Source organism: Colletotrichum destructivum, chromosome 2, assembly GCF_034447905.1.
Source record: "Colletotrichum destructivum chromosome 2, complete sequence".
NCBI classification, from domain to species: Eukaryota; Fungi; Ascomycota; class Sordariomycetes; order Glomerellales; family Glomerellaceae; genus Colletotrichum; species Colletotrichum destructivum.
In genome coordinates, this window is record NC_085897.1 from 2505339 (window position 1) to 2526983 (window position 21645).

General features: G+C 55.2%; 7 protein-coding genes across 7 annotated transcripts; 2 read left to right on the top strand and 5 right to left on the bottom strand.

Annotated features, from left to right (window-relative positions):
- On the bottom strand, positions 1–3603 carry CDEST_02988 (Putative mini-chromosome maintenance protein). The gene is made up of 3 exons (XM_062919147.1): positions 3044–3603; positions 850–2978; positions 1–794 (listed from the first exon to the last, which is right to left on the bottom strand). Exons 1-3 carry the CDS (start codon positions 3426–3428, stop codon positions 213–215), a joined length of 3096 nt encoding a protein of 1031 aa, XP_062775198.1. The 5' UTR covers positions 3429–3603; the 3' UTR covers positions 1–212.
- A 129-nt stretch (positions 3604–3732) lies between these two features.
- On the top strand, positions 3733–4800 carry CDEST_02989 (Putative Longin-like domain superfamily, AP complex, mu/sigma subunit, coatomer subunit zeta protein). The gene is made up of 3 exons (XM_062919148.1): positions 3733–4047; positions 4123–4363; positions 4428–4800. The coding sequence occupies exons 1-3, from the start codon at positions 3924–3926 to the stop codon at positions 4666–4668; spliced, it is 606 nt and encodes a 201-aa protein (XP_062775199.1). The 5' UTR covers positions 3733–3923; the 3' UTR covers positions 4669–4800.
- Positions 4801–4852: 52 nt separating this feature from the next.
- On the bottom strand, positions 4853–6588 carry CDEST_02990 (Putative threonylcarbamoyl-AMP synthase domain-containing protein). Its single transcript, XM_062919149.1, has one exon. The coding sequence runs from the start codon at positions 6213–6215 to the stop codon at positions 4875–4877; it is 1341 nt and encodes a 446-aa protein (XP_062775200.1). The 5' UTR covers positions 6216–6588; the 3' UTR covers positions 4853–4874.
- A 727-nt stretch (positions 6589–7315) lies between these two features.
- On the bottom strand, positions 7316–9822 carry CDEST_02991 (Putative oligomeric Golgi complex, subunit 4 protein; the record flags this gene model as incomplete). Its single annotated transcript, XM_062919150.1, has 2 exons — positions 7316–8527; positions 8581–9822. The coding sequence occupies 2 exons, from the start codon at positions 9820–9822 to the stop codon at positions 7316–7318; spliced, it is 2454 nt and encodes an 817-aa protein (XP_062775201.1).
- A 307-nt stretch (positions 9823–10129) lies between these two features.
- On the bottom strand, positions 10130–13868 carry CDEST_02992 (Putative P-type ATPase, HAD superfamily, P-type ATPase, transmembrane domain superfamily). Its single transcript, XM_062919151.1, has 4 exons — positions 13431–13868; positions 12196–13369; positions 10821–12137; positions 10130–10770 (listed from the first exon to the last, which is right to left on the bottom strand). Exons 1-4 carry the CDS (start codon positions 13593–13595, stop codon positions 10232–10234), a joined length of 3195 nt encoding a protein of 1064 aa, XP_062775202.1. The 5' UTR covers positions 13596–13868; the 3' UTR covers positions 10130–10231.
- Positions 13869–14672: 804 nt separating this feature from the next.
- CDEST_02993 (Putative rad21/Rec8-like protein) lies at positions 14673–17510 on the top strand (the record flags this gene model as incomplete). The annotated part of the gene is made up of 2 exons (XM_062919152.1): positions 14673–15392; positions 15443–17510. The coding sequence occupies 2 exons, from the start codon at positions 14673–14675 to the stop codon at positions 17117–17119; spliced, it is 2397 nt and encodes a 798-aa protein (XP_062775203.1). The 3' UTR covers positions 17120–17510.
- Positions 17511–18612: 1102 nt separating this feature from the next.
- On the bottom strand, positions 18613–19800 carry CDEST_02994 (Putative small heat shock protein; the record flags this gene model as incomplete). Its single annotated transcript, XM_062919153.1, has 1 exon — positions 18613–19800. The coding sequence occupies one exon, from the start codon at positions 19798–19800 to the stop codon at positions 18613–18615; it is 1188 nt and encodes a 395-aa protein (XP_062775204.1).
- Between the last annotated feature and the right edge of the window lie 1845 nt (positions 19801–21645).

Here is a 21645-nt window from a genome sequence, read left to right on the forward strand (position 1 = left end):
GGAAGGGTGCAACGCGTCAAGTGCAGAAAAGACTACATAAAAAAGACGCCAAAGTTTCCCTTTCTTGCCGGCCACAAATACCAGTAAGGCCACATTCCACATTAACTCGTTCCCATCGCCACGCCATGGCTCTCTCTCTCTCTCTCTCTCTCTCTCTCTCTCTCTCTCTCTCTCTCTCTGTGTGTGTGTGTGTGTGCGTGTGTACTCGTCGTTTACACAACTGCCGTGACTCTCCTGATGCTTCTCCTCGCGCCCTCACCACCGATCATGACGAGACCCTCCATCTCCAAGGTCCGCATCGTCTCGTTGAAATCGCTCTGCTCCACCGGCATGCTCGCACCTTCGCTCAGTCTTCTGGCGACCTCGCTCCACCTGACGGTCTGTCCGTTGCTGGTCATCTCATCGAGTAGGTGAAGCACCGCCTCCTTGATCTCCTCCTTCTTGCGGCGGTCGGCGGCGCTGGTGCCTTCTGTCAGAAGACTCATATCGATGCGACCCTGGGAGTCAGTGGCGGCAGTCTTGAGAGCGGAGCGAATAAGACGGGCGGCTTCTTTGACGTCCTCGCGAACGACTGTCGTAGACAGTCGCATCTTAGCATGAGCCTCAGACAGACGAATCATGGACTCGAGCTGACGAGTAGTAGCGGTGATGCGTTTCTCGGCGGCGCGAACATCCTGGCCAAGCTTGCGCATCTCGAGGTATTGTTCAACCAGTTCCTGGGCAGCATCCTGTGCGATGGTCGGATGGATGTTGGCGCGGGCGAAGGAGATGTAGTCGGTGAGAAACTCGACGGGCTATATGTAGGGGTTAGCAAGTGTCAAGAACGGACCTGGATAACGTTTCACTTACCAGAATGTCTTCCTTAGTGTGGGCAGACTCTGGCTTGTCTTCGAGGTACAGAGATAGAAGATGGCGAGCGAGACGAGCATCGCTCTTTTCATCGGCGCGGTCAAGGATTAGATAGACCAGATCGAAACGAGAGAGCAGCGTTGGGGGCAGATCGATGTTCTGGGGCACGGGGAGATCCGGGTTGTAACGACTGCCGATGGGGTTGGCTGAGGCCAAAATACTTGTCCTAGCGTTGAGAGTGGTGATGATGCCTGCCTTGGCAACGGAAACCGTTTGCTGTTCCATGACTTCGTGAAGAACAGAACGTGTAGATTCTGACATCTTGTCGAACTCGTCGATGCAGCAAACGCCACCGTCGGACAAAACCAGGGCACCGGACTCGAGCACAAGCTGGCGAGTTTCCGGGTCTCGCGTGACGTATGCAGTCAAACCGACTGCGGAAGATCCCTTGCCACTGGTGTATACACCACGGGGGGCAATCTTGTGTACGTAAGAGAGGATCTGAGACTTTGACGTGGACGGATCACCGCAGAGCAGGACGTTGATATCGCCTCTGTACCTGGGGCTGCCACCCTTTGTGAAAGTCTTGTTGGTGCCACCGAACAGCTGCAAAAGAATGCCCTTCTTCACGTCGTCCATCTCATAAATCGAGGGGGCGAGTGAGCGTGAGAGAAGATCGTAGATGTCTGACCTGGCTGCAGTCTCTCTGATCTTTTCTTCTTCCTCCGGACTGATCTTCTTGGTCTCCTCGATGTTGTTGTCGCCGCCTTCGTCCTCTTCACCCTCGATACCGAGCGTAGAAGGGTCGACGCCCATTCTCTTCTTGTCCACCTTTTGCACGTGCAGAACATCCACGTAGGTCTTGTACACGCTCTTAATGGTTCTCTGGCGCGGGTTCACACGCACAGGGCTGACACGGAAAATACCCGTAAGTTGGACTCTGTCACCGGCCTTGCAGAAGTCCACCAGTTCGTTGTATACACATACTGAGACCGAGTGGGGTGTCTGACCGGCGGGGACAGCGTCTGGAGTCTCCTGAAGCTTGATGACCTGCTTATCTTCGAATGTGCAACGGTTGTGGACGATTTGCATGGAGTTCTTGGAGGCGCAACGGGCTCGCGGGCACTCGGTGGGCTCGCGGATCTTGCCTCTGTCAAGGCTGACGCTGACAGAGTGGTTGCAAACATTGCACCGGAAGAAAGCCTCCTTCATATCAGGAATGACTGGTGTAGTGCGAATGACAAGACCCTTGACGGTGATGAGTCTGTCCATGTCCGAGGGGTTCAGGTCACGGAGATTAGTAGTCGTGTCCAATCCGAATGGCCGAACCATATAAATCATCTGAGCAATCTCATCCTCCTTCGATGGGAGTTCGGCAGCCGGTCGTGGGGTCGGGGCGTCAGAACCCGCATGGTCGGAGCTCGGGAACGCAAGATCCGAACTAGGGGCTGTATTGCTTCGCCGAGCGGCATCACCAGAACCGCTCTGGAACGCACGCTGCCTCTGGCTTTCGGTTCTAGCCAGCTCGACCATCAAGTCGTGAACAGACTGATCCATGATAGGAATGATTTCTTGGGGGTAGGCCTGGATGTGATACCAGAGCTTCCGCGTCGGCGGGTAGGTGTTCAGATCGGCAATGTCGAGGTAAAGTCTGGTTGTGCCCAGAAGAAGCATGTTCTCGAGGGCCTCCCAGTACGGCTTGGACTCGGCATCGGGGGCAGCTTGGACGTCAGCCTCGGACCATCCCTCTCTATACAGCTGGTATTTCCTGGTGAAGTGCCTCAAGAAATCCTTGAAAGACGCGAAAGTGTCATCGATCGACACGGTGGTACCCCAAATAGTGCTCTCACCCGCCCCTCCGAGGCGGTCAGCCTCCGAAGTGTTGGGGTCGGGGTTGCTAAATGAAGGCGCATCGGAGCCCGGCGCGTCGGTGGTCACTCTGCCGGAAGGATCCAAAACTAAGCGACGGCGGGGTGTTCTGAGACCTTCAGAGTTGATGTCGCCTCTACGGGAACGCGATGAGCGATCAGTGACGAAGAGACCACTGCTCTCACTGCGCAAGTCGGATTGAAACGGCCGTACCGACCGGCCTGGGCTAGAACTGGGCTCGTATCGAATAGGGGATGACTCTGGAGGCGGGTTATGTTAGTGGCAACAAAATGCAAGGCGTTACTATTGTTAACATAATGCTTACCTCTCGCCATTCCACTCGCACGCGGGGTCCTGTCACCATCACCAGTGGATTGGGTATCTATGTCTTGACGGAGAGGTGAGCTGGGAGCAGGGCCAGCAGCAGTGCTTTGGCTGTTGCTCATGTTTCGCAAAGGCGACGAGACATCGCCGTTTGCCGGGGCATTACGGCGACCACCGGGCGTCTGCGACGGCGAAGATTCATAGAAGAGCGGGCTCGACGCAAGCTGCGAGCGGCGGGTAGCACGAGGCGTTACTGCCGGGGGTTGCGCCTCTTCGTCTGTGGGCGCGGGGCTGCTGCGTGCAGCCGTATCTGGGTTGTTTCTTGTTGACCGGCGGGGGGTACCAGCAGTCGAACTTCTTGTCGACCTCTTTGAAGGTGAAGACATCTTGTTCCTGGGCGTTCGTGTTTATCTTATTTGTGGTTATGATCCAACGAGGGGGGTGCTTGGTGGGTTGCTGGATGCGACAAGAAAGAATATGTTCCGTTGCTGGGGAGAAGAGAGATGTGGAGAGCGCTTAGCAGCATCTGAAAGGTGGGCTGCAATGCAATTTTGGAAGTCACTTTACGCGTTCACCCTGGTCGAGAGCGCGTCTGGAAAAGGAGTTTCGCGTTTTCCACTTAACGCGCGGGAGGGAGGACGAGAAGTTATGGTCCGTGCGCTCGCTACTTACAACGCAGGGACCAGGGTGGGCCCTTCCACCATCCGGCCACCGGCGAAACCACCCACCGACTTGCACTGATTCTGGGTTGCTGAGGTGGTCAATTGGCATCCCGCCAGAGAGCTCCCTACCAGGTCACCGTGGACTAAAGTGGACAGTATCACCAGCCAACCCACCCAACAAGCGCAATCCGGCGCAACACCCCACGAACAACTGTCAAGATGGCTCCTGGAATGTCCCTTTTCTCCGTCAACGCGATTCTGATCCTCAGCATTGAGGATGGATCGCGGCTATTCTCCAAGTATTACAGCGCACCCCACCACACCGGCTCGGCGACACACAACGGTATGTGCTTGTCCTCGGCTCTCCCTCCGATGTCCAGCTCCGTAGCTCATAACTGATTGGATTCGTTGAACACAGGCAACTCGAACTCTTCTGGCAGCCCGTATCCCGATGTGAAGTCGCAAAAGGCCTTTGAGAAGGGCCTCTTGGAGAAGACGGCGAAGCAGACTGGCGATATCATTCTGTACGATAACCGGATTGTGCTCTACAAGATGGAATCAGACGTCATGATGTACGTAGTCGGAGGCGTCGACGAGAACGAGGTGCTCCTCTACAACGTCATTCTGGCCCTGAGAGACTCCCTGCACCTGCTCTTCAAGTAAGCTGAGCCGCCCCTCTCCCCTTTTCACGGGTCAGCTCGACCAGTATTAACACCCCCCTAGGCAATCCGTCGACAAGCGCACAATCGTTGAGAACTACGACCTCGTTTCCCTCGCTATTGACGAGATCGTCGACGACGGCATCATTCTCGAAACCGACCCCACCATCATCGTCCAAAGAGTGAGCAAGGCGCCGGCGCAAGATGTCGACCTCCGCCGCATCGACCTCAGCGAACAAGGTGTCAACAACTTGGCCCAGCTTGGCAAGTCGAAATTGGCAGACTGGCTGCGACAAGGCTTGTAAGGGGTGACGGATGGTTTTGGAGAGAGGAGCCTAGGCGTGAGACCTAGGAAGAAAGCAAGGACGGTTGCACAACGGGAGTTACAGGGTGGCTTCTGAGGGAACGCATCATTAAAAGTATATTCCTCTTCAGAGAGGATGTCATGACGAATGCTCAAATTTATGCCTGATTCTACTCTTCTTCTTGGTTCAAGAGAACGCTCGTCCGTCTATGCCCGAATTTCCGAAGCCGCCTTACGGAGCCTGTTCATTACGGCCTCGGCGATGTCGTTCCTGTCGTCAATGCCGTCCACGAAGATGACGCCGGCGCCTCTCCTGTCCAGATCTCTCAGCGCCGAGAAAAGCCCCTGAGCGATGCCCCTGGTGTTGTCTCCCAGATCTATGTCGAGAATCGTCGCCATGGGCTTCTCTGCGTCCTGCAGCTCGCCCTCCTGGACCTCGTACGCCGCCTCGTCCCTGGCATTCGCTGCCGCAGCCCCGTCAACGTAGACCTTGGAGACCTGGAGCACGCCCGTCTGCAGCCCTCCCGCGGTCTTCCACCTCCTCGTCCGGATGATTCCAATTCTTATCGAAGTCGGTCCTGAACCGTTGGTAGCAGTGACATCACCGTTCTGCTGGAGAAGCGCCTTCTGCAGATCCTCGGGCATGATGCCCTCGGTCCCCGCCCCACAACCCCATTCGTACAGCACAACCTTTGCCTTGGGACTGTAGTGCTTGTACTTCATCCCCGGTGCCCGCGGCGCAGACTTCCCTGTCTCGCTCTCGTCCTTGTACGCCTTGACGACGCCCTCCCACCCGGCGCAGGTCCGCAGTTCTTCCATGCTCACGCCGCCGGGCCTCAAAACGACAGGCGGGTCGCAGAGCCCGTCAACGACAGTACTCTCTACACCAACCCGACATGCTCCACCGTCCAGGATCAGCTCAATGCGCCCTTCCAGGTCGTGGTAAACATGCTGCGCTGTCGTGGGAGACGGTTTGGTCGAGGCGTTGGCGGACGGCGCGGCCAATGGGACGCCGGCAAGCTTGATCAGCGTCAAGGCCAACGGCGAAGACGGCATCCGCACACCAAAGCTCGCCAGGCCCGCCGTGACCTCGGGTGCGAGCTTGCTTGGCTCCGGATTCCGCAGCAGGATCGTCAGGGGGCCGGGCCAGAACTTTTCGATGAGCGGCTTGTAAATTTCAGGGATCGGGTCCCTCCCCGCCGAGTCCGCGTTGGTCATCTGCTTCTCAGGTCGCAGCAGTCCCCTCAGCATATCCAGGTCGCAGACGTGGGATATTAAGGGGTTGTCCGATGGCCGGCCCTTGGCGGAGTAGATGCCTTTGACAGCGCCGCTCCGTGTCGCGTCGGCACCCAGGCCGTAGACCGTCTCGGTGGGGAAGGCCACGGGGGTGTCCTTGATGCGTATATATTCTGCAGCGTCACGGAGGGCGCCTATTGACGAACCCGAGGCGGTGCTGGTGACTTCCCAGTGGCTTAACCTCTCAGGTCCCTCGACGTCCCTAAAACTTCCCAACCTTTGAGCTTCAACCTGGACGATTCTGGTCTCCATGGTGGTGATGTGTTTGGTGTTATGGTGGTGCGTCGATAATAGTCGTAGACAGTTGCGGCTGAATGTCGCAATCTGTCGACTTATACGATGAGTGAAAGCCAACGTGAAGTATTCCAGCAACGAGTGAGAGATGGCTTGGGTATTCGGGATTGGAAAATTAAAGTTGATGGAAGGAGGGTCTGAGGTAGTTCATCTCCGATATCGTAAGAGAAGAAAAAGAAGCATATAGATTGTCGTCATAGGAGAGAATCGGGTATCACAAAAGGTCTTCATGCAGGTCGAGTGGATGAAAGTTGAGTCATTCTGGGGGGGAAAGAAAAATTCTCTGGATGAGGCTAAGGTGAGCGTGAGAGGTGACCGCACTCTAGGTACCAACAAGCGGCGATAATTCCGAGTTTGAGAAATCGGCCGTAGGGGCTTGCCTGCTAAAATGCAGTGACAGCAGCCGCTAAAGTCGCCTCACGCCGATCGGTTTCTAGTGGAACCGCTGATGTGATTTCAGTGGAGACTGAGATGTCCGCCAGGGCGCTTCCACGTGTAGACCGGTGCCGGCCGAACACGAGAACGGAAGTGGCTGCCCGGCCGCAACTGCCCCGCAAGCCAGTCCGGTATTCACGCCGTTTCAAGCATCAGCTTAAGCCCTGTTACACCTATCAGCTTCCTTGGTTTGCTGTTGACGTATGATAGATGCCACGCAGTGCTCCGGAGTCCGAAAAAGTCAGCCGTTCGTAATGAAGGTTTTGTCCCGTAGCTCGAGTTTTGAGGTTCAGACAAGTACGTGCTTCTCTCATTTAAAAATTGCATTTTCAATTACCGGTTCTCCTAAAGAAATCGCACTCTCGAAGCCAAACCATAGCATGTGCTTGGCCATTGAGACGTTTAAGGACTGGGCATGGAGTTGTCATAAGCTCAAGCTCAGTAAATCAGATAGATCCAGACAACGGGAGAATTGGCAGTTGTCCGAATTATTGTATTTTTGCAATCTACCCATCCTGGCAGACGTCTCTATCATGATCCGCGCGCTTCTGAAATCAGGTCATCTCTCGTCGATTTTTCCGTATTCTAATATCTTGGACAATGCTTGCTTGCTCTCAGCTTCATCACCCTCTACGCTCTCTGGACGTCAGGTGCCTGGCCCGCCGCCGCTCGTCCTCGGTCAGTACCCAGATCATACCGTCCTCCTCATCGTCAGGCTGGACCGAAATCTCCTCCCACTCTTCTTCCTCCATGTTGGCCACCATCAGTATCTGCGACACTCTGGCAAACAGCTCCCTGACGCCGTAATTACCCTTGGATACCGTGCTGACAATGCTGGAAAAGTCGCGCGCCATGCGGATGACACCATAGGCGTTGGCCCGGGCGTCCCATACTCTACGCTCAAGTACACGCGAGAGATAGCGCGCTGTCAAGTCATGCAGGACTGTGAACGTGTGAGCAGTCAAGAGTCGCGAGATGGGCTTCATGAGTTGGTCCCAGCCGTGCTCGAACCGCCGTGATACCTGATCGAGCATCTCTTCTTCATCCTCGTCGTTCTGTTGTGCAAATTCGGCTAGCTCCTCTTCAGACAGGGAGTAATCTACATCGCGGAAGGTTTCGGCAATCACCGGTCGAAGACGCGGCTGAACGACCTGCTTAAAGAGTACCTGAAGGCCTTCGTTGAGGAGCTCAGTCGACTTGGTAGTGAAGGAGCTGTGCAAGGTGTTGAGGGCGGAAGCCACGAACGCAACGTCCTTTTCGAAGGGAAATGTATCTTTAAGTGACGATTCATATGCCTCGCCATTTGTCTTTGATGCATCGTTCGTGCTCCCGACGTTGCTCGTAATGATGCGCCCGAGATACTCATTAGCGGTGTCGAGACTATTAATCAGGACGATGAACTGAATGATCTTGTCCTCTGGCGGGAACCCTCCTTGTACAATAGGTTTGGGGTACGACTCGTCGCGCATCTTTCGCTGAATCATGCCGACGAAATCAGAGCTGAGAACCCGGCCGATGGTGGGAATCACAGACGCAATGACATCTCTTTGCGACGTTGATATTGATTTTTGGATAACGGCACTGACGACGTACATGACGTCGTCCACCGCAGAGATAATGAACGGCTGGTTTGTGTCGATGTGCTTGTTCATGCTGAGAGACAACCCGCTCGGCGACTCGTCCAGCTGAAACGCCTTCTCAACTGACCGTCGGAAGAAGAAGGTCATCATGGTGTTATACGGGGACGTGAGCTTGTCAGAAACCTTCTTTTTGAGGTTGGACTTGACAACAACATCCGGCACGGATAGTGGAGCGTCTTCGGATGACGAGGGATTCTGTATCTCCTGTTAGTAAGAAGAATTCCTAGACAAGTGAACCTGACACTAACCCGAGTCTTTCCTGCCAGAAACCGAGAGTAGAGAGACCACCGTCCAAGCATGATGGCGATCTCACTAAGAAGGCCGTCCACCTCTTTCATGTTAACGCCCTCATCCTCGCTATCGCGTTGATTCGCCCCGGCACCCATCGCAGGCGAATTGACCCGCGGCGTCCCGCTCCTCTGCTGCGGCAAGAAACTCTGGACTAAAAACGAAAAGGGATAGCTCTTGACATCTTTCAGCCGTCTATCGACATCGCGCTCGTCGCTCCAGGAGTCGAGGATGATGCCACCCTGCACGTCTGCCTCCTGTTGTAACCGCTCGATAACGCGGACCATTTTGCCAGAGCCGTAATGTCGTTCGACAAGGCCCCCGTGGCCCTCCACGATCCGTGCAATATGATCAAACAGTCTGGTGAGGGCATTGGCATAGAAGAAGCCTTCCTTTCTCGCCTGGACCCCGGGGCTCTCCTTCAACACGGATCGTGCAGTGCCAGCCACGCCCTGGCAGACATACCGTCCGTAGACATCCAGTCCAACGTCCCCTCTGCCAATGAGAGGGAAGAGCTTGAAGAACCGGGTAACCTTGGCACCGTCTCCCTCTTTGGTCGCTTTTTCAAACTCCCTCAGGAACAGCCCACACAGGCTCTCCTTGGCATTCTCGAGCGTCGTCCATGGAGGGTCAGGCACCTCGACGGACGGAACAATCGACGAGGCAAACTTGCCCTTGGTGATGTCTTCTGGCACCTGCGTCGCTCGCGCAAGGTACGCTGCAGCAGCTTCCCAGTCCTGCGGGGCACCCATGCTCCCCACGACACCTTGCACGCAAGCCTTGAGCTCGACAACCTGGTTGACGACCTCGAGCGTATCCTCGACCCGGCTCTTTTCCAAATCCAACTCCTTCACCTTGTTGCTCAGCCGTCCGGCCGTGTCCGCCGCCGTGGAAAGCATGTCGTTGCCAACGGACCGCGCGGCAATGACCTGACTCCCAAGCCCCGCGCGCAGCAAGTCCAGACGGCCCAACTCGCGAGCAAGATCGGCCTGGGAGCCGAGGAGTGCGTCAAGGCGGCTTGTTATCGTCGACTCGCGGGCGTGGAGAGCTTCGAGGGCGGCGCGCACCTCGGTGACGCTCGAGGCTGCGTAAATGGTACTGTTGCTGCCACTGCTGGGTCGGGCCGCAGCGCCGTGCACGCCGTTGGCGGCATTGTCGCTGTCCGCGCGATGGGAGGAGACGCCATTCGTGAGTGTTGACATTGGCGCAAGCTGGCGAGATTGTGCATAGCTACCTTGCCTGCCAGCAGAGGTAGGGGATTCTTGTTCGGGCCGGGGGAAGGGACTGGGGTTTGGGTGAAGGTGTAAGCTGGCCCGAAGTGCAAGGTAGGAGGAGGCTCGGTGTACCTGTTCACCGATAAGCGAGGCCAAGGTGTGCGGGGCGCAAGGGAGAGAGCAAACTTTGGGGCTGAGATTGGACCTGCAAACTGGCCATATTCAACGAGCGCCGAACGAAAAGTCGACGGGGAGTTCGCAATTGAAATTTCTTCTTCTTCTTTTAATCCCTCCTGGAAAGGCCGTTGATTATTTACCGTATTGAAAATCTTACATATATGCTGAGGCCGTCTACAGGCGCAATCGCCTGCACCTTGTATGAATCATGCTTTCTGGTCTACACTGCCTGACTATAACCACCGCCTATGCGCCGTCTGGAGTACTTCCAGTACTTTCTAAACTCATCCGCCCAGAACACCGTGCTGCAAAGAATCAACAGGCCGACAAGATCGAAGAAGCCCAGGGCTTCTGTTTGGAAAACCTCCTGGAGCCATGGGAAGTATATAACGAGCAACTGGCCCGCGATGCTGAGCGAGACGGCCCAGTTGAAGAGGGTATTTGAGAAAAGCCCGACTTCGCCTCGCAAAACCGACTTTGATTCGGATCGGCAGGCCAAGGCGTTGAACATGTCGAAGAGTACAAAGCAAGTGAAAGTCATGGTCGTGTCGCGGCGGTTAACCTCCCCATCCGCAAGCATTTCACGTCTATAGACGAGCATAGTGCCCATCATGATGATGGATGCTGATGTCAAGACTCTGTAGAGGAGCTTCCTCGTCAGCACCGCGTCGTTACGCTTGCGAGGGGGACGATTCATGACATCGGCATCAACCGCCTCGACGCCGAGTGATTGCGCAGGCGGACCGTCCATGATGATGTCTGGAGAGTGTCAGCAGAAGTCATGCAATCACGATGAATGGAAGACGTACTAATCCAGAGGATCTGCATCGCATTTAGGGGCGACTTGAACCCGAGAATTGTGCAGAATAGAACGAGGGACAGCCCAGCCGCGCTTGTGCTCAGCTGGAACGTCAGGAAGTTCTGGATGTTGTTGAAGATTCCCTTACCCTCTTCGATTGCTCGAAGTATGGTAGAGAAGTCATCGTCGGTAAGAATCATGTCCGCCGCCTCCTTCGCAACATCGGTTCCATGCAGGCCCATCGAAATGCCAATATCTGCTCTCTTCAGAGCCGGGGCGTCATTGACACCGTCTCCAGTCATGGCGACGATATCGCCCCTGGCCTGAAAAGCGCGGATGATTTTCAGCTTGTGGTCCGGGTTCGTGCGGGCAAAGATTGTGGTATGCTGGATGGCCTGTGAAAGCTCTTGCTCTGACATGGCGTCAACGTCCTCCCCCCGCAAAACAGGACGTACTGATGCTTGGCTGGAAGCGTGTTCGATCGATTTAGCAATCGGCATGCCGAGCTGCCTGCCAATAGCGACGGCAGTTGTTTCGGCATCACCTGTGATCATGACGACTCTGACACCTCCCCGGAGTAATCTCCTAATCGCCTTGCCAACTCCTGGCCTCGGCGGGTCGCTCATTCCAACCAACCCAGCGAATGTGAGGCCCCTGTAAGTCTCGTCCACGGGTTGGGGACGAGGGCCTTCGCCCGGTGTGTTGGTGCGATGAGTGGGTGTCAGCGTAGCCCTGCCCCTATATCGCGAAACAGCGCCGCTTGCAAAAGCAAGCACGCGGAGACCCTTCGAAGCCATGGCTTCTGCGGCCTGCAACGCCTCCTGACGGCGCGCGGAGTCGAGAACGATCTCTCGGCCATCTCGGGTAAGATAGGTGTCGCACGCTTCGAGAATCCGATCAATGGAACCCTTCATGTAGGCGAACTCTTTGTCGTTAGTTCCGATTGTGACGCCCATCCACTTACGCTCAGAGCTGAAGGGTGTTTCGCTTAGGCGCGGACCGATGGATTCGCGGACATCGTGCTCTTTGAATCTGTCAAGCAGATCGAGCATGGCAACATCGGTGGGTTGTCCACACCAGCGTGTGTAAGTCGAAGCAAAGTCCGTTCCTTGTGTGGACGAAAGCACTGCTCTAGCAGCTGCACCGTTCTCAGTGTACTGCTGTGCAAGACGTCCGTTGTTCGCAATATTACCAATACGCAGAATTCGTAGAGTAGCAGGGTCCGGCTTGGTTTCCGTGGCTTCATCGTCGGATTCAACATCAATGGCGTCATTGGCACCGAAGTACCACATCTTGGCCGTTGTCATGTGGTTCATGGTAAGAGTTCCTGGAACGCATGTCAACAAGACTCATATTGTCACCGAGTTCCGATTTTGCGAGCGTACCTGTCTTGTCGGTACATACGACATTCACCGAGCCCAGAGTCTCTACCTTGGGCATCTTACGCACAATAGCGTTATGGCGGGCCATCCTATGAACGCCGAGAGCCAGAGTGACAGTCACGATGATTGGCAAGCCTTCCGGAATAGCTGCGACAGCTAGAGAGATGGAGATCGTGAAAATTTCGAGCAGCTTCTTTCCCTGCAGCCAGCCAACCAAGGAAATGAGGCCGATGACGCCAAAGGAGAATTTGCTAAGCTGGGAGCCAAGGTCGTCCATGGAAAGTTGCAAAGGTGAGCGTGGGCTTTCCGTCCCAGAAACACTGGTCGCAATGGTTCCGAAGTTGGTGCTCCCGCCCGTCGCGAAGACGATACCCTGGCCGTGGCCGGATCTCACCAAGGTGCCCATCCAAGCAATGTTGTTGTCACCGTTTCCGCCAGTATCCCTATTGTCAGATACGGCAGAGGGACTCGGGAGTTGGAGCGTGTCTGCTCCATATGCGGGGGACAAGAGATTTCGGACTTTTGTTTCGGCCGTGATGCGAACTGGTTCGTTTTCTCCCGTAAGATTCGACTCGTCAATAGTGAGATCTGCTGCCTTGGTGACCCGGATATCTGCTGGGATACGATCGCCCGTGGTGAAGTAGACAAGGTCTCCCGGCACAAGCTGCGAGGCCATGACCTTTGACGAAGTTGCCTCGAGCATTTCTTCGCCCGGCGTAGTAGATCCCACCGACTCGTTGCCGTCCATTGAGCCCAGCGGCGGCCATGTGGGAGTCCGAGCGCTGCCCGGCGTTTTGCTGGCGGCTGACCGGACAAGGTGAGCGTGGTTGGGGACTAGCTGACTGAGTGCCTCTATTGACTTTTCCGACCGGTATTCTTGCACAAAGCCAACCGAGACGACAATGGTTACCGCTACAGTGATGCTGACCGCGTCATCCGTGTTGCCCAGAAATATCGAGGCCCCGGCCGAAACGAGCAGGAGGGCAATGAGTGGTTCTTGAAACTGTTTAATAAACCGCAGCCACAGTGGTTCGGGGGGTTCGTGGGGGATTTCGTTCGGCCCATAGTCGCTGAGTCGGTTCAAGGCTTCGGCAGGGGACAGACCGTGAGTAAGAGAAGTTTGAAGCCGGCTGGCAGCTTCTGCTGGACTCATGGAGGAAAACTCGTCGGCAATGGTCTGTAGGGGAGCCCAGGTTAGCTTCAAGCTAGGAATCGTATGTGACGAAGGGGATGGCTACTCTTGACTGCACCGATGTGGTCCGAACGTAACCTGGCCTCGATCGCGACGATTCCGTTTCTACAGGATCCATGGCCAAGCCGTTGATGCTCGGCACCTTGGTCGCCAGGGGCAGCAAAGTGTCGCCATCGTCGGAGTCTTTCCTCTTGTGCCAGGGCCACTGCATGTCTGCGTATGACGAGGCAACAAAACCTCGGTCACGACCTTCGAATAGTTGCAGTACGCCCAGTGTCGATCATTTGTCAATGGGAAGGCGTAAAGGAGGCATGCGCCAAGGCGTGAGGCTATGTGGTCGGATCTCGAAATTGGGTCGTGATCGAATGACAAACGGTCCTATATCGCGCGCGCGCCAGGGTATCAATTGCGGGGAGCTTGGTCCATAGACATAGTTTCGTGAATGCTGAATGGGCAAGAACAGATGGATGTCGTGGCGAGAGATGAGAAAACGTGTGCCGTTGGCCAACTGAGCAAACGCATAGCCAAACCTGGCCCAGGAACAGGCGTGCCAGCGCGCCTCTTAGGCGGGTCCGTGGCTGTTAAACAGGGGGCCCTGGGACAGGGCCTTGGGAGAGTCTCGCCGCGTGCGGAAGTACCTTGCCCGTAGGGTGCCACTACTCCAAGCATCACGGGCAATGCCGAGCTCGATGCAACTATCTGTACACTTCAGTACCCTATTGAGAAGTGCAAGTGATACATCATATGGACAATAACAAGAGTCACAAACATCGATTGACCTTAGGCGCCTAAACCTTTGGCAACTACACCAGCTGAATGCAGCAAAGACTGATCAAGAGCACTATGAAGCATGCAACCAGCTTTATGCATATGATATCTTATCGTGAAGCAAGGTGTTCTCACACCAGATGAAGTAGGTAGACAGTGCTTCCAGGTTCTGCACAGTGATCATCGTGTTGGAGGCTCCAAACTGCACCCACAGGGCATCCAATGACATTTCAACGAGAACACTGTCGAGTTTGATTTCATCTCATTTCCCTTGTTCCGAATGGATCTGTAGCGACTTGAGGCCGGAGCATAATGAAGACACACGGAGCAGTGTATTGTTAAAACTCCCGCTCGTTGTACCTGAGAAAGCTTAGGTAAGGGAGGCGTTTGAGACCAGAACCAAGTAGCTTGCGCAGCACCGCGGTAAGCGAAGATACCTCTGCAGGCCGTTGCCGCCGCTTCCGGAATGGTCGCCGGGTCAGCAGATTGACGATGGAATAATGGGGCATATTCTCACGTGATGTGGCTGATGCCACCAAAATCTGCGCGGACCAACCCCTGCCCAATCCCAGCCCCGTCATTTTGCCTCTCCATTGGCACGGCATCCAGAGAGAGAAGACCACTACACCTTGACTCCCCCCTCCTACTCACCTCCTCCATCACCCTCATCGCTGCCCATCGCGCTTTTGCTGCTATCGCTACCGCTGCAAGTCACTCTTCAGCCTTTCGCGATCGAGACCATTTGCTTTCATGTCGCCGCGCCTCGAAGTTTGCGCGTGTTAGACCTCGACCTGATCGCTACATCCCCAACGCGACCCGATTCCCCACAACAACGCGTTCTCGTGTTTACCAGAGCTTCTGTAAACCGCCCCTCCATCCCCGGCGCGCGTCGCTGCCTATATACCTTGCGAGCAGTAGCTCTTGCTTCTTGCTCCTCTTTAGCTATACCTTCATACTACTTTGCTCCGTCGCCGCCATGTTCTATTCGGAGACGCTCCTCCAAAAGAGCGGGCCGCTGGCCCGCGTTTGGCTGTCGGCCAACATCGAGCGCAAGCTTTCCAAGACGCACATTTTGCAGTCAAACCTGCCGGACAGTGTAGAGGCCATCATCACACCCGGCCAGGCCCCGATGGCCCTTCGTCTGAGCGGTCAGCTGCTTCTCGGTGTCGTCAGGATTTACAACCGTAAAGCCCGATACCTGCTGGAAGATTGCAACGAGGCTTCAATGAAGATTAAAATGGTGCGCTCGCCTTCTGTTTTATCCTTGACGCGCTTTACTAACTTTTCTAGGCGTTTCGCTCAAGCGACAACCACGATATGGCTGTTGCCAACCTGTACGCCAACAACCGCGAAGCGCTGCTGCTGCCTGACAAGATCACCCCACTCGACAACCTGGATCTTCCCCCGCCTCCCGACGCCGCTTGGCTCTTGTCGCAAATGGACGATGTTGCAGCTACGCCGGTGGGTCGTAAGGGTCGCGTCAGCCATCGCGATATCAACTTGCAAGAAGACTTCAACAACAGCCAGTTCCTCACCCAAGGAGACACTCTCGACGACGAGCTGGAATTGGCACCTATGGAGGATCTCGACCTTGAACTTGACTTTGGCATGGACATCGATGATCGCCCCACCCGCATGGACACGACTATCGAGATGGGAAGAGACGCACCCCTGGCACGTTCGGTGGAGGACGACATTTTCAGTGAGCTCGACATTATGCCGCGCGGCAAGGACCAACCCGAACGCGAACCTTCGTTGGGTCTGGCTCTCGATTTTGGCGACGACAACGTTCGTATCGCGGACGAGGAGGGCGATATCCAGATGGGCGATGACAACGAATTCCAATTCCCCACCGGCGACCAATCTCTCGCCCCAGGATTTCCTGGTGCTCTGGACATGCCACGCGCCCGTATCTCTGAGTCGCCGCTTTCCGAAATCGATCCAGAGTTCGCACGGGAAGTCGAAGAGGAATACTCCCGCATTCAGCACACGGATCTCTACGAGCCGGATGAAGACCAGGAGCGCACCGTTGTTCGCCATCCTCAGCGTTCGAAAAAGAGAAAGATTCTTTTGCCGGATGAGCAGACGATGCTTTCCAGCAACCACATCAAGGATCAGCAGGCCAACCATGGCAACATCCTCAGAGCTCAGTCGTTCCTGCCTAGAGATCCGTTTGTGCTCGCTCTGATGGAGATGCAAAAGAGCGGTGGTTTCGTCTCCAACATCATGCTCGAGGGTCGCAGTGCCGGATGGGCGCCTGAACTAAGGGGCATGCTCTCGCTTGAGGCCGTCAGCCGATCCAGCGAGTTGAAGAGGAAGCGAGACAGCGGCATTGCTGATGTGGAGAGTGATCACGGTGCCACCTCCAAGTCACCCCGCCTCATCACGGAAGAGGAGGATGTCTTTGCAGTTGAGGGTGCCGGGTTTGGCAACCAGAGTGTTGCGGGCGACGGCACTGTTCTCGAAATTCCGGCTGACGAGGAAGGTATCGCTTTCGGAGGAGACGATGACGACACTGCTCGACCTATTTCGGGACAGGGAAGCCCTATGCCCGATTTCGACGAGACGACAGCTCCCGCTGTGCACCCTCAAGACAGCGGTCCTGTCTCGATCGGTACCAAGCATGCTGTGCACATCCTGAGGGATATTTTCGGTCCCGAGGCTGAGCATGACGCTGCGAAGCGCAAAAACACCGCCGTGGTCTTCCAAGACCTGTTGCCGGAGCAGAGGACGACAAAGGCCGATGCCACCAAGATGTTTTTCGAATGTCTCGTCTTGGCTACCAAGGACGCAATCAAGGTTGAGCAAGGCGAGGCCCTCGGCGCACCCATCAGAGTACGTGCAAAGCGTGGCCTCTGGGGTGCTTGGGCCGAGCGCGAGGCAGGCGGCGAGATTGCAGAGGAGGAAGAAGCCAACCAGCCTGAGCCGGCAGCCGTCAGCGCCCCGGCAGTTGCCGTCGAGGCATAGATGTCCTCGATTGTTTTGACGAAGACCTTCGGATTGATGCATAGCTATTAAAGGCTTGGCATGTAAAGTAGCCGTTCTTTCTCTCTCTGTTGAACTAAGTTGGAGGGGTCGGTCCTTGATATGGCACTCGGCCAAGTGGCGTTTGGAGTAAACTTGGGAGCTGGAGAGATACCAGATGCTGTTGCGGCCTGGGAGGGTAGGAAAAGCATGATTTGGGAACCCAAGCCGCATCTTCGCTGTTGGAGTGGCTTAATGTCGTTTTTCTGGCTTGTTTAAGGAGTGGATCGTAAAGTTGTTTCTGATTGAGGCCACGGCAGACCTGTAAGGATACCTTAGTTCCTAAGTAGTTAGCTGCTCTTCATTAAATGAAGTTAGACCTTTCTTCCTGACATTACGATCGCATAAGTTCATGCGTGTTTATTGCTTAACTTTCCCCCTGTACCCTTGAGACAGCTTGCTGCGGCTTCTCGTGCATCACATCATTTCCATACGCGATTGACTTTGGCTGACTTTAAAAGCAAGCATCCTCATTAGACTGTTCATGTCAGAGTGTTCGTTGGCAATCTGAAGGTGAAAATCGCTCGTCATAGTGCCGAACTTGAGGTGAAAATGCACCATGGTGTGTTAATGGACAGCTTCAGGATAGGATTGCAATCAAGCCAGTGTTCACGACGTTGGGTGATGTCTTTCAAGCGGTAGTCCTGTAGCATGCTTCCTGAGCTACTTGTGGAGCTGTTCAAGGCAACTGCACCAGAAGGGCATAGCTTGGGTTGAGAATCCATGACATATGTCAGAATCTATGACATATATAAGACTCTCTGAATAAAACGTCAGTGTTCTTCACCTCAATACCGTAGTGTCACTAACTTGATGTTCCTTCCGCCTGACTGTCCGGTGCTTAGCTCCACGACCACAGGACCTATGACTATTGTCGACACGTGTGAGTCTTGTCGAACGTTGAACAGACACTCTGAACTGTGCTCTGTATACCTTGCCCAAGCGTCACGGTTTTCCTTTACAGACAGGCAAACCATCGATTTTGTTGATTTGGATCGTTTCGTATGATGTGGTAATCTTTCGTTGGCAAAATCTAACCCTTTTTGCAATGATAGAAGCAGCGCAATATTGCAGTTTCGTTCTTTTTTAGTGGATAAGAGCAGTCGCGAAGGAATGGACGGAGGGAAATGAAGGAAGGAAGGCGTACATATTTTGACAACGACGCGTGCTTCTCCGGGCATACCCGGCAAAGTATGTCATATTTCAATCAAAACATCGGTTCGTATGGTAAGACATATGGCAAAAGGCAGACAAATGGATCAGGTCATAGTGTCACAGACTCCAGCACAGATTCGGTGCAAAATGATTTAGTTTCCTAGCTATTGAATACAAATCTACGAGAACGATACATAAAAATTCACCAACGTCCAGAATCCCGATTACCCAGTCCCGCAAGCCGTTCTGCACAAAAACATTCGAACACAAAAGGTATATGATTACTCGATGTCAACCTTGTGAATCTCAGTCCACTCTTTCTCGAGTTTGGGGACGGTAACAATGAGGATACCATCCTCCATCTTGGCCGTGATGGACAGCGCGTCAATATCCTCTCTCTCGGAGCCGGCAGGCGGCAAGGGGACGGAGCGGCTAAACATGCCGATCCTGCGCTCGCTCGACGCCATGGTCGCAAGGAAGTCCTCGTCGCCGGGGCGATAGACCACGCCCGCGACGCGGAGCTCGCCCTTCTCGGCATCCCAGTCGACGCCAATGTCGTCCTTCTTGGCGCCCGGGAGCGCGAAGTGCAAGATGTAGGACTTCTCCGTGGCGAAGATGTCGACGGGCGGCGTGAACGAGTCGTCATCGTTGGCGAAGGTGGGACCGCCGCGGACGCCGTCGCCGGTGGCGGGATTGTTAAGGCCGCCGAAGCGGGTCGCCCACTCGCGGATCTGTTGAGCGAAGGGGTGGCCCGCGAACTGGCTCAGATATTCTTGCAGGTTGGCGAAGTCAAAGCCTTGGGGCTGGTTGTATGGCGGAGGCGGAGGCGGGGGTGGGTGGTGGTGACCGGCGCCGAAGAATGGGGGATGGGGGCCGGGAGGCGGCGGTGGTGGGCCTCGAGGACCGTGGTGGCCATGAGGATGGCCTCGGCTGTGGTGCCAGGGGTCGCCGCCCGGGGGTCCACGGCCGTGACGTCCGCGACCGCGCCGTCCTGGGCCCTGGGGAAAGTCGTGCTCGGGACTCTCATCAGGGCTGTCGCGCATGGTGCCGGGAGAGTCGTCCTTCTCCTTCTCAGAGACGTTGCCAGTCTCCTCGGGGGCGTCACGCATGGCCTCTTCGGGGTCGCGCATGGCCTCATCGGCCTCGTCGGCCTCGTTCATGCCGTGACGACCATGGGGGCCGTGATGGCCCCGGCCACCACATCGGCCGCCGCCGCGACGGTGGCCGAAGCCTCGTCGGTGCTCTCCCCAACCGCCGTAAGCACCCCAGCCGCCGGGACCGCCGCCAAAGCCGAATTCGGAACCATGAAAGGGAAAGCCGGCGGGGAGGTTAGCCCAAGGGGCTGAATGATCGACGCCGGCGCCGGCGCGCATGTTGGGGTCGAGAGAGTGTATCAAATTCCAGAAGCCTTGGGGCCCGCCTGGACGATTGAAGGGGTTGTTATTGCCGTTTGGCCCTGCCCAAGACATGATTGCTGCTGTTTGATAATTGCTTATCGTGTAAAATACAGGAAAGATAGGTAGGTAGGTGTAAGATGTGTCGTGAATGTCGTAAAGCCGGTGAAGCTGAAGACGGAGGAGACATCCGGACATCACTTTGAAGAAACGACCATGTTATATATCAGGCGACGAGCACAAGCTCTGCAAGGCAGGAGCATGCGTACGCCTCCGTCTGATACCGGTCGAAGGCGAAAGCACTTACGTAGTCAGCCCAACCAGTCAGAGCAACGTACAACACACCTTTGGCTCCCGGATCGAACATATCAGAAAGGTTTCGAATGAATAGGACATGGGAGGCATACAATCGCCACGCGTCCCGAAGAGGGGGATCGGCCCAGAGCTGATTGGGTGAAGCCGGAGGGCAGTCGTCTTCCCTCACCGAGCTCCGACATTGACGGTGTGTGAGACTAGTCCACCATCTACCCTGAACCGAGCCAGCCGTACGTACGCCTTGATGGCTCTAGGGCGGGTCCAGGCGTCCACAGACGCGTCTTGATGATTACCTATGGACTTCGTTATTTGACGTTGTCCCTGTCAGTTGTGTTACGCAGCTTCTGTTATTGAGGGGCAGCGAGTAAGCTGAGGCGTCGGTTTGGGTGGCCTAGAGTCCGGGAACCGATGCTTGCAGGGGAGCCGTTGTGGGGTTATGTGGCGTACTTGGTCCCGGAGGGCGATTCTTTGAGGAGAGCAGGAGGTGCGGAAGTGCGTGTGCCACACTCGAATCGGGGTGGGATGCGGTAGTGCTCGCCACTGAAGAGAGAGGAGGGAAAGGCCGCGCACGCCAGGCCGAGGCCTTACCCGTGGCTGGTCTAGCTGCTGCGTGGAACAGTCGTCAAGTCTTGTTGTGGTGTGAGTCAATAATATGCCCCTGAGTGTTCGTCGTGTTCGGATCAAGTCGCCAGGATGTCTATTGTTAAGGGCGAGAGCCGTCTGTGTCCTCTTTGATGTAGAGGAGTCGACATTGAATGCCATAAGAGTGCGAAAACCACCAAAGTTCTCCAATCCAACTCGAGACAACTCCTTCACAGACACCATGGTCTTACACTCAGCTCTGAAAACCACAATCGAAAAACATATCAGAAGAACTTGCACAATTACAGCGCAAACCCCAAAGGCTAAAACCACAAGGCTCAGTTACGTTGAAGCGGTTATAGGGGCATTTGCGACAGCTGCGGTGTCCAAGAAGGAGCTGTTTTGAGGTTTGAGAGGGGTTGGAAAGGAGGACTTGCCTGTGCCTGCCTTGATGTTGTAGCATTGTGTGTAGTTGTGAGATGATTTGACCGGGACTGCAGTAAGCCTAGAGTCCCTTGCAGACGTGTTCCCGAAAGGCCAGCACGTCTACGAGATCTACTACAACTGCAGCTGTGAGTTTTCGACGTTTTGTGGTTGAAGCCATCTCCAATGCCTAACACCTAGATACCTACAAGACCTACGGGTAGACATAGATGGGAAGAATGGCCAATAACGAGGCGGGCTTCGGAGGCCAACCAACAGCCAAAGCAGCCTGGAATCTTGGAAATGTGGATATACGTCAGGGGTCCTGCGTGAATCAATCCCAATCCCCAATTCCCCCAAAAGACCAAGCACCACTCTCAGGAGTTGGCTCGTCTGGCTAAAATTGTACCTGTGCTACGCTTTCCTGAGATGAGGTAGCTTCCCTAAGCCGGTTGAACAAGTCGGACAGGTTTCAAAACCACCACTCATCTCACGCCACACACACCCCAGAAACAACTTGTCAGACTCCTTTTTTCCCTTCCCTTGTCTATCCACTTGGCGCAGCACTTGGCGATGACAAGATGGTTTAGATAATCACTC